The 12,673-nt window shown below is 29.3% G+C and overlaps 1 protein-coding gene across 1 annotated transcript in view; it reads left to right on the forward strand.

Moving 5' to 3' along the window:
• Nucleotides 1-2,368: 2,368 nt before the first annotated feature.
• Nucleotides 2,369-12,673, forward strand: part of LOC124354752 (hemicentin-2-like) — a 52,257-nt gene continuing 41,952 nt past the window's right edge. Inside the window, exon 1 of the mRNA XM_046805438.1 lies at nt 2,369-2,792. Coding sequence (XP_046661394.1) covers nt 2,717-2,792 — 76 coding nt within the window. The 5' untranslated portion in view covers nt 2,369-2,716. The remainder of the gene's footprint in view (nt 2,793-12,673) is intronic.

Raw genomic sequence — 12,673 nt, forward strand, 5'->3', positions numbered from 1 at the left:
CATTTCTCATAGCCTTTTGCACCACTTCTTCCTTTATAATGATCACGACTTAATAAAAGAAATTAGTCAACGTTACGACGTCCCTTTGGTTCGGTGGTTTTTGCTGAAGATCCACATGTACGTTGTTTTCGCTTATCGGATGTGATGGGAAGTTCTCTGTCCAAGAGTGCCTTGTAAGTAGACTTCCATTTGACTTATAAGTAAACTAACTATATTATCTCTTTAAATAATAGTAAAACATGTTTTATTTCACCAGACGTACTTATGGCTAAGAAGCCTCTCTGATATTAACCTAGGAATTAGCGGATTAGAAGCCCATATTCCTTCAACGGCCGGGCAGAAGGACCCATCCTAGCAGCAGCTACGATCGGTGTTGATTGACTCGGTATCTTGCGATACCGCGATACCGATGCACTGTACACGCTACATTGAACCAATGGCCGGGTTTGTAACAGTGTTTATCGCCAGTCATAAGACGTTTTGCAAATGATGCAGTATAAGCGTGCATTGTGTAATTATAAGACAAATAAGTAAAAATAAGTTGTAAAACTTTGTCCCAGCTAGAGCTCCAACTAATTAGTTATAACGTGCAAATGAGGAAAAACCAAAGAGAAATTAACATTTTAGTTAATTTCTAGAGTTATGTTTTACTTGCGTTTACACTACACAATTACATGCAAAACTATATTCGTGGTATACATACGGCCGTTTCATAATGGTTTTATCAAATCGTTTATTATTGTTCTTATCATTTTTAATTTTGTATTATAATAAATGTATTCCTCAAATGTGAAGTATTTAAACTGGGAATTAGTGTTATTATTGTATTGAAAAGCTCACAGGGAGATGTTGCTTTTAAAAAAGAGATTTCTTGTAAAGGAAAGAGAGTTCTTGACAAGTTTGTCTCAACAGAGACTTGTCAAAAGACTAAACTGTGCCTTTGAGATAATTAAGACGATTTGTTTTCCCAATGAAGTAACAATTAAACCTCTGCTTTAACTAGATTATTTATGGAACACCTTTATGTTCGTTTTCTGTCCATTCCCTGTGAAAATGTAGCTACAGGACTAATTTTTAGCATTCTGATGCTAAACTATCTTCTAAGTAAAAAATTAGTTTAGCAAAGAATGGCTAGGTCTGAAACAGCAGTTCAATTTATTGCTAATCTCTGCCATTATAGCTAGCAATTGAAGAAACTAAAATTTGAGATACGTTTTTACTATATTCAGAACTGTTCAGTTGTATAGGTAAAGGACATATAAAAATAATATTAAAAAAAGAATAGTATTTATATATTAGTTATTCATAAGAAATACCTGATTGAGTATTGATTGCAACCTGCATTCGATTTCCTTATAAAGTGTGTATAGAAATCATCTTCAGTATGGAATTTCCAGGAAAATATATTTCCGCGTATCTATTATAATTTTCCGATTCTAATGCGCTACTAAAAAAATTTATTAAGAATGTTATATTATTTATTAAATATGCTTTTATACATTTCGAAACTTTTTAAATATGAAAATTCTTATATACGAAACTATGAATATTATTTAAATTTTATAATCGAGACCTTACAGAGGCCAAGATCTTTTCGGGACTCGAAGTTCTTACAAACCAGGAATCGTCTAATGGCTTATAATTTGCTGAAACGACCAATTCAACTCAAGAAATTGAGATTCTTCAGGGGCTGGGTCTTTCCTTAATATGCGACCCATCATTGGCTAGACTTCTAGTCTACAAAGTCGATGACTCGAAGAGGTTGAATTTGGTTACACCGAGAGTTTTAAAAATCGACATCCAGATGTCCTACATGCTTGAACCTTATCTCTGGAATTTTTTAGACAGATAGTGGGAGAAAAGAAGAGGATAACCTATTAAAGGTTTGTTAAAATTTTAGATTGAGATGTAGCTGTGTGGTTTTATTAAGTAGTAGATTGTTTAGATATGGTTTTGTAGTAGTTAGGCTCCTCCACACCTGTTTTACTACGGAATAGACTTTTCAATAACAAAACAGGTTCAAACTAGAAAAGAGTGGATTAAGCTGCAACAATACCAATTGAAAATTATAATATATATTAAGTTTATAATCAAAAAGAAAACAACCCACTGTATTCTGAAATCTAATCGTAAAAAACGTGGTTAAAATATATATTTCGTTTACCAATACCCTTAAAGTATTTTGTAAATACTGTATTTAATGAGGCGCGTCTTGATAATAGCTTCGAATGAATCCTTACTCGGCGAAAAAGACTTTAAAATTTAAAGGGACGCATTAAAAAATTATTCGTATTCATTCGGTAAAGGTCGGAAACGTTCGGGACCAAGAGGCGGACAGCTTTGCGGTGTTCAGTTGAAGTAACGGCAGCGCCCGGTGAGCACCGTTAAATACACTGTGAACAGAAGTTCTCGTAACAGTTTTTGGTGATACTCTGTATCATTATAATTTTCGTGGATAGGTTTTATCATAAATAAATTCATCATTGATGGTTTTTTATGTGTCTACTGTACGTTTCAAACGTGATTTTCCAATATATTGAGTCAATGTCTCATACACTGTTCACATTTAATTGTCAATATTGTTATCAGTAATGTGGAATGTGTTATTAAGGCCAATTTGGATTTGAATTAATTCTAAAACTTTTCTTTGTCTCTGAAGTGGTGTAACGATGGTTTTAAGAGTGGGATAGAAATGCTAAGGCTTATAATATGAGCCATGAGGAGATCATGGTTAGTCCTACTCTTCTGCGTGTCTTCCCAGTTGTTTGCCAACCCTGCTTCTAAGGAAAAATGTGAGTTTGTTTGTTTATATCATTTACGAATAAATTTTATTCTTATTCATTAGTATACATAATTAAACATGTTATAAAACTGTTTTGTCATTTAATTATACACTTCTTGCGATAATTTCAACCAATATGTACAATTTTTGCTTTATAACTTTTATACATATCTATTAGAAAATCTACGTTAAAAATCTAGCTCCCCACTCGGTCCCTACTACAGTAAGGATAAAATTTTATACAAATAATAACAAATTTTTTTATATAATTCAACTTTTTACACTATAGTTATATATTATTCTATAACAAATGATACATTTTTCAAGTCAATTTTAACTAATTTGCAATATTAATACTAATATTTTTAACTTTGATAACAAAATATTTAATTAACAATGTCGAATGTAATCACTCTTATTACTATAACTTGCAATCCAATGTATTATCAACTCAAAACCTATTAATTATTGTAGCATTTACGCCTATTATGTTTAGAAGAACAAATATAAATATTTTCAATTAACAGGGATTTTATATTTGCTTTAGCTGAATATATCAAATAATGTATTACAAATTGAAGTATAATAATATATTTATAATTTCAATATATATTATAAACCGTTGTACTGGTTAACTATCAGTATTAGTTTCTAGTGTACAAAGCAATTGAAAAATGTGTAATATTTTAAAAAGTATTTATTCTTTACATATAAAATTTATACATCGACTGTTTTCCATCTTGTGATAACGCAAGTACATCTGTATTATAGTTGCTTATTTATGTATGTAGAAAAAATAAATTTTTAATGTTCAAAGCATTTATGTAAATTTTTGTTTTATATATGCTAAGCATTTTATTTTCTTAACTTCAACAACATCACCTTATCAAAATTAATGTAACATTTAATAATGCTATGTTATTTAACCAAACTAAAAATATTGATTAATATAAAATTGATCATATGCTTTAGTTGTTTATTAATAATTTTTCATGAATTTACTTACCTAAAGAATATCATTGACGTTTAATGAAGTAATTCATGCTGACGTTTTATAAAAACACTAATTTCCAATAAGTTGTCGCTTTGGATAAATAACCTGGTAAAGTATATTCACCTCTTTCAATATGAGTTAGGGACAGAAAAAGCACGTAAAGCAATATTATTGATTGGTTATTAAATCCACCGCGTTTCCTTTTAGCTCCGTTTCTCTTCATTTGAACCGAGTCATTGAACTTGAATATGCAAACTAATCATCGCAGCCGGTATCGTTAACCTTTTCATTAATTATGAGCCACATACCATACAGCAGATTCAGTTTTGCATTTACCCAAATGTTCGTTCACTGGGTTTTAATTCTAATCACAAAAGATAACCTTATATAGAATATTTATATATGCACTTTACAAATTATAAAAACTTAATCAATATACTACTAGAAATTACTAAAATTATAAAATTAATACATTTTGCTATTTTTGGTTTTAGGAGAAACATTAAAAATATTTACAGCACTCAACTTTAAGTTAAGCAAATAATCATTAATTTTGGTAATACTCTTGTGATAGATAATTTTTTGGGATACAATACAATATCGCATCGTAAGCTACTCATAATCATTTTCTAAATTTAAAGAAATCTTTAAACAAGCGCAGTGTAATCTGCATTAAATATATTTATATGTAGTTATTTATTATTTTATTTCAGGTTGAATAATATATTTTTTAAGGAAAACTATATAAATATCCAATATTACAATATTTCAATTTTAGAAAATTCTAGAATCATTATAATTTTTTTTACATACTTTAACAATATCATTATTCCATTTTTAGAATAGCAATAGCTCACACCTCTTAGTTCGGTTTCAAAGTTTTTGGATACATAGAGTTAACACTGCCCACGTCATATCAATATAAAAATATAACAAGTAATAACAACAATTAACAAGTATAATATATTGAAAGAACTATCTGTAAGCAAGTGGTAATTTGACGACCGATGTCCTTGCTGTTTTATCACAAAAAGTATATGAACATAATGCATTAATCAATTGTTTTAAAAATACGAATGTTATTATACTTGATTGTCATAACGTGCGTCAGCTTTGTTACGGTTTTAAGACCAAAATCTTGGAAATTGGTGTATCTTAATCTGTATGGTTACATTTTTTAGGTTAAACTTCATTTTATAAGAAACCATTTAGCGCTTTTTTCAACAATGAATATTTTAAATGCTGGATTAAACGTAATGATTTTGGATCTTCAGTACTTGATACTGTACAAGCAAAGACACCTCGTAAATTAGCAATTCTTATGATCTAATTAAAACTAATAGTCAGCCCTAACAGTTTACTTTACTCAATTCTACTGGAAAAAGTGCTTAGTACTGAATACGTATATTTAGCAGTGCTATTTATTAATTTTTAAGAAAGAATGGGTTGATAACCTTCTAAGCCCGTTCTCGTGTGCCAGTGCGAGTATCAGACAGAATACAAAGAGCAGTCGATACAGTAAAGGACGACGGTACTGATAAAAAGTGCTGCCGTCACATACAGAATTTTACCCTGCGCTGTCTCTTACACAGATCGAACGTCTGACGTCATGGACCGTGTGGCATCTACAATAGTTTTCTCATATTTTAGTACGCTCATTCTCCTGCAAAAGATTTACTATTTCTTGTTATTCTTTATTCGTCAATTCGTTTTACAATAACTGATATTATTAAAACTTTAATTATATGCTACACAAAAGAATAATCTTTTTGAAAGCCCATGGTAAAAATATCTGGTTTTCATTCAAATATTATGGCACTGTGAAATTTACATAGCATTTAATCTGCACCTGGTGCGTTGATGGGTATACTGATTTACATGATTTAGAGACTTGTGATTTAGGTCTTTCTTTCCTTTGTTTGAATCTTACTTTATAGAGCACAATACCAGTATTTTATTAACAGTGGTTTAAAACATGGATTAATTACTCATTCAAAATCCCTCGTTTTCGATTAAATTTTGACTGACTTTCAACAAATAAGTTCCACATTTAACACAATGACATTTAAGTTTATGAAATGTCTTTTTCTAAATGCAAAACCAATAAACAAAACATCTCTAGTAATAAGTGTATTGTTGTTTATTACTGTTTCTATATGTGTGGTGAGACAAAATTAGTTATTAAACACACAGTCAGCTTGTAGTTCTAGGCTATCCTCAGCTTAGTTCAGTTTTTGGAATAATTCAATACAACGTGTTTGAGTTAATTAACTTGTACATAATCGTATGTTACATAGTGATCAGGTGGTGTATTTAAGAACTGTTCTTGAACTGAATTGTTTAATCGTGTCACCTGGAGTTTAGAAACATTACAAACCCATTTAAATTAAACAAAAAGCATACAAATATATTATCCTATATTGTTATATTTAAACAAGATAGGGCCACACCCCACCACGTGTCCCGTTAATTAATTAATTAGTCAAAAAGTAAAGGTACATCTACTTCAAATCCTTACGCCACATTGTATAACGTCAAATGGTGTTGCTCACTTTGTATATTTGTTTTTATTCTTCGTTATTATTGTTATCATTGTATCGAAAAAAATAAAATTCAATATTTTCTGTAATAATGAGAAAAATTAATGGAGTGGCATGCAGTACTATGTAACGCCATAACGCAGCTGTTTAAAACATAGAAATGAAACTTTGTACAAGATTTCAAGTAAATAATCTAGTTCGTTATTGAGATATCGTGTAGACAGAAGACCGATGGACAAAAAGATGCGTATTATTCTTATAAACAAACTTAAGACACCATATACGAGCAAAAATTAAATGTTTTATATAGCAGAACTTTTTTTAGATAACATATCAGATCTAAAGGGATCTCTTAGCTTCGCTTATACCAATTGCACATTTGTTTCTATATGGGTGATGTACGATATATATATATATATATATATATATATATATATATATATATATATATATATATTGATTATAACAGAATTCCTTATGATCAACTTAAGTATATGTATTAATGACATTCTAAAGTAAATTTCAAACAATTTAATTCATATACTTCAACCCACAGAGTTATTGATTCCATTACCGTACCAGTACGTTAATAATTGATCTAATAGTATTTGATCTAATATTTCACAATCAAAAGTTATGTTAAATATTTTATTTTACTTAATGACACAGTCTACAAAGAATTACTAAAGAATGACGATTACATGGTACACTCAACAAAGAAGGTTTTCGAAATACTAATGAACTGTGCCAAGTACACGAAATGAGGTTAATTATGAACTTTACTTATTCTAATATTTTTTCCGTGGGTTTTTGACTTTGAAATTGAATATAATTTTCAGTCTACTTATTTGCTTAAACGTTTGCCTGTTGAAATAATTATTTACTGTTTGTAACTTTTTTATACTGCACATAACATACGAGTAGCTAAGTTGAAAAGGGTTGATTCAACGTGATTGTGTAGCTGAATTTCAGTAAATTTCAAAATTGGAATTCTTTATACTTAATTTAATTCACTTATTTCAGAACAAGTGTGGGAGAGTATGCAAAATGAAATATTTCAAATCAAGTAATAATATTTGTAAATTATCATAATAATATAATTCTAATCTGTATTTTTCAATAAATGTTGAATTTACATAAAATTCTTGGGCTTACCAACTTCCATTAAGTGGAAAAACTTTAGTATGGTTTATAATCCACGGTAAATAAATAGATATTTGTTTAAAAACCAGTTCACTTAAAATACAAATTGAATAGTAGAATAGAAAAAACTATATTGAATGGACAAAAAAGTAACAAGATCTTTGGAGTTTCATTTTATTTGAAATTTTATTTCAAGAATTGAGATCTATAATGTTTATTTTGTATAGCAATGATTGTTTTATAAAGTCTTACTTTTCTGAATAATTAGTGATTTAAAACGCTGGTTTATAAATAAATAGTTATTTTACTGCACAATTAACTTCTCTGATTAAACTTTAAGAATTTGTAAAGTAAATATTTCTGATATTTTACTACTCTGGAGTGATACCATGTATATTTTAGGTTATTTATTTCCGTAAATTGTATTTTCCCCATTTCAAAAATTCCCTACTAACCATATATATTTGGTTTTCAGGCTGAAATATTCATTTTGATGTAAACAGTTCAATAGCTCTACATGCTTAATGATTAATCTTCGTGCATTGCACTGATTTATGTAAAGCGTTTCAAACTGTTTGTTCCTTATTATTGATGAAAATTTAAACTTATAATTTTGAAAAAAGTCAGGAACATGATGTTAATAACCTTAAACTCAATATCATTAACCTACTATTAAACGTTTTATCATCGCACGGAGGCTTATATATATTTTTTTTTTAGTATGATGCTTTACAGACATGTGTAGCACTTAAGTTAAAGCAAGCAAAACAACGATTCATAAAACCATCACAAAATAAAGTATCATCAGACACATTTATAAAAAAATGAAATTTTTCCCAAACATAGCTGGGACAATAAGTATTTACAATAAGTTATTTACGTATGATCTTCAACATTTTAGAAAGTTCATATGTACAGATAATTTATTTCAGATCCCTGCACTTGGTAAATTTATACACTGATAAATACAAATATTTAGAAACCATGAAATGAACTTTTTTTAATTTTAGTGAAAGAAGGGATGATTTCTCGTCGTCAAGTTGGTACGACGCCAGTCCGCCTCCTTCAATAAGCTTCAAACCGTCACAAGGCTTTAGATGTAATCGACATCGACTTTGTGAACTGTGTTCTGTTACATACAATATATCTTAAAAGGATGGATCTTTTAAAAGTTACTATGGCGGTTTTCTAAATTTACTCTATCTGGAAACAAAATTGATTGATAATTGAAAACGTAGTAATAGCTTTAAGTCACTAATGCATTTCATGGAATGTATTTTTAGTCACATAATACCTTAATAAACTCTGAGTTATTTTTTTTTAATTGGAGTATACTGCGAACAAATTTATAAAAAAATCTTACATGGATATTTTTACAGTATAAGAATTGTGCAAACGTTGAGAATAAAATCATTAAATGACATAAAACTTTTTATGAAATGATTAATTTGTGGTTAAATAATAGATTGTGTCGAATCAAATGTCTGAAGATTGCATGTTTTTGTAGTATATGAGTTACAAAATAATTATTAAAACTTTTAAATGTTAGGTCGTTAATAAAATGGTGATATGTTCAACCATTTAAATATGTAGTTAGTTATTTGACTTTGAAGGAAGTAGAAAGAAATCACGAACAATTCCAGACAATCGCGAAAGGTAAATGTCCGTAACGAAATTGCAATTCCAGCAGCAGACTTTTGCTCACGACTTTCATTTCCGTAATTAAACTGTGCTTAATTATATCTTTTAAACTGCTTTTAAATTATAGATATTTTCCATTTGAAGCATGACTTTATACACAATGACAAACTCTGAGTCCACATAATTCATACTGTCATAACTACATATATAATTTAACTGTAAAAACGTAAGAAAATTAAAAAAAATAATTTATTAATAATGATTATTACTAACAACCGTCCATTTGAAAAAAGAAAAGAGCATATATGACCATAGTTTTTATTCTTAGAGAAAATTTCTGTATCGATTTAAAAATAGACTGTTTGTATCCTTGTGCAATGTAAATTGGACATCGACTCCTGGCTTGTTATACTGCAATCGATTATAACCTTAGTTATTCTGCTTGGCAGGTTATTTATATCTAAATATAGGGGTATGGTCAGGGATCACCTTGTCGTAAGACAGATTTGTGTCGAATTCCATGTTTCTACAATATCTGTATGTTGAAAAACACAATCATAGTTGGTCTAGGGGTGGAAATTCTATTTCAACATCTATGTATAGTTGAAATCAAGAAAAATATTTAGTTAGATATTGAGTGCACAGTACAAGTGTATGTTAAATGTCTTCTTTCTGAGACATCAAGAGATTGAAAAACCTTATATAGTTTTTCTTCTAGTCACATAAACATTCATGTTCTTATGGATGTTTGATCTTTATTAAACGTTTTCCTTTTTACTCCATGAGGATTACACAACATTGAAATTTATTTGATATCGCGAGTTTGGAGTATTTGAAAGTGCGTGAGTGAATGAGAGATTTGAATTTTATATACTGAGATAAATAAATAGACATATGTACAGTACAAAGGACTCTCAAACGTTGAGAGTTAATATGATAGACATATTAACATATACAACACTTTATTAATAGGATTGACTTCTAGTTAAATCATGCCCATATTGAGTTAAACTTTAAATATTCGTGTTATTTTATTGTATAGTGTTTGCAATACTCACGCTACTTATATAAAAAATTAGATGAAAATATTAATAAAGAAAAGTCATGTATAAAAAGAAATAAGTAATTTGAATGAATTCGTGATTTTTAAACCTTTTTTTATGTAAATACTTGTGTTAATTGGATGACTCGTAAGAAATAAAAGATATAGCGGGCAATCCCAGACAGTCGTGAAAAGTAAATGTCACCACGCAAATAACAATGCCAGCAGCAGTCTTCTGCTCACGACTTTCATTTCTGTAATCAGATCATGCTTAATTCTTTCCTTTCAACGAGGTTTGAAATAATTAATATTCTGAATTTAACATGACTTTTTAGACTTTATGAAAGTAAGAATGCACGTTACTATTTCTGCTAGAATATATATATATATATATATATATATATATATATATGTTTAATCAGTAATCATGCAAGGAGTGTTAATAACAAATAACATCATTATGGACAATAACCAATAAAATACTGAAATACACCGTTTCATACAAAAATTCGTTCTCTCATCTTTCGCTTTCTACTTCAAAATCAAATAAAGCTGAAAAATGTTGTTAATGATGATAGGAGGTTTGAAATAATATCAGATTTTCGGAAATTTGGGATCGTTATATGTTATAAAATGTATAACACATCGTTTCAAGGTTAATATAGTTACAAATTAATCCTCGAATAACATTATGCTATTCATTTTGTAACATACATTATATATTTATAATATACTAGTAACTTTTCAAACCGTATATTTTAAGAAATATTGTGCTGATATTTCAAAAGTCTCCTAAAAGGTACTAAACGACAGATAATTTATACTCTAAAATGATTGCCCTAGTTTACAAAAACGAAAAAATCATAAAAAAATAAAATTTGAAAAACAGTACAAGGGGAATAACTAACCAAACATATACCACACCAACCATAAAGTTTGTTAATTCCAGAAAATGAGTCAAACTTTGGAAGGCTTTGGTATTATTTTGTAAATTTTACACTAATTTCTAATCAAAGTTTTACAATGTAATAGCTCTTGATTTACACAACTTAGTAGAAGATGTATAATCTCTACACAGATTTTAAAACGCAGTGTTACTCTTTATGTTTCACTAAGTATGAAAATATCCGAACAACTTCTATCATGTTATAAAAAACTCTATATCTTCAAAAAAACTAATAAAATATTATTGTAAATTTTGCAAGATATTCAATTATCTTTTATATAAAATACTATTATTTCGAATGAAAAACTGAGTATCCTAAATCAGAATTAAACAATAAATAATTTGTATAAAATTTACAGCTGCACTTAGATTTGATTGTTTTATTTATAGACACAGATTTTGTATTAGGAAGTTAGTTAGATAATTTAAAACAGCAGAATGCTGAATTCTTTGTTACATTTGAAATTTCAATCAGCTCACACATCCTATAGGTTGTTACAGAATGGAAATCACTGCTCACAGATTCGTTGAAACAATGTGTAACCTTAGTTGTAAGTGGAAAAAATTATGGTATGCTTACAATGACTGTGGAGCCATAATGCCTCGAACCGTTACTTTGCAATAATAGGGCACATCAAATGACACTTACTAGTCAAATTTGGTTATATGACCTCAAAAGTTTTTGTGTACGGTTTTTTGTCCTAAAAAAATTCTACTACTTAATTTACATTGTAAACGACTAATAAAAACAAATTTCACGACATTCATCGATAACGGACGTTGCAACTGGTTTGGTATCTTATCTGCTTTCGACAACAGAACAAGGTCACCCGGCGAGTCGAAACAGCGCCGCCTGCCTTACAGTTCAATCCAATATCCAATGGCAGTAATTACTTCGTCATGGTGATTTCCAATAATGTGTTTAAGCTGTATGAACTAACTAATTCCAAAATTGAATGTATTCGGTTACTGCAAAGCGTTGATATCTCTCTAAAAAGAGAGCGAGAACGGTCATGGTGCACAGTATAACGGAGTCCAGAGACATTCAGGTACGATCAGATACAATGCTAGTTCATTTTAAATTTTATTTTGATAAGGTACCCTTGTTCGTCCATGCCTGTATTTTAAGTTGCCTTCTGTTGGGTCCTGACAGAGAATTGGGAATAATAAATCGACTTAAATAGAGTAAAATAATTATTTGTGCGAGGTATGTGCGAAAAATCTGCTTGGAAATCTTCAAATTACTTGGGTCTAACAATAGAAATTCATGAATCTATCTTTTCCAAATGAAAGTACAATGTTGGCCGTGTAATAAATCAACAATGGTTATTTGGTCACATATAACGGAAAACAAAAGAATGATTCTAGTTTGCCTTGGAAAACATATCTGAATCTATACTGTTACGTATTATTGTTGAGCATATTGCCGCAGGTTCTCTTATAATTTTTGACATATAAATAGTATAGAAAACTGTAACTAAAACTGCACTCATCAATATGTTATACTATAGCCGCAACTGCATTGGTCCTGCTACGGACGCGCCCATCAACATAGTAGAGAGAACGTGCTGAGTGCCAAGTCAAG

This window comes from Homalodisca vitripennis, chromosome 1 (assembly GCF_021130785.1).
Source record: "Homalodisca vitripennis isolate AUS2020 chromosome 1, UT_GWSS_2.1, whole genome shotgun sequence".
Lineage (NCBI taxonomy): Eukaryota > Metazoa > Arthropoda > Insecta > Hemiptera > Cicadellidae > Homalodisca > Homalodisca vitripennis.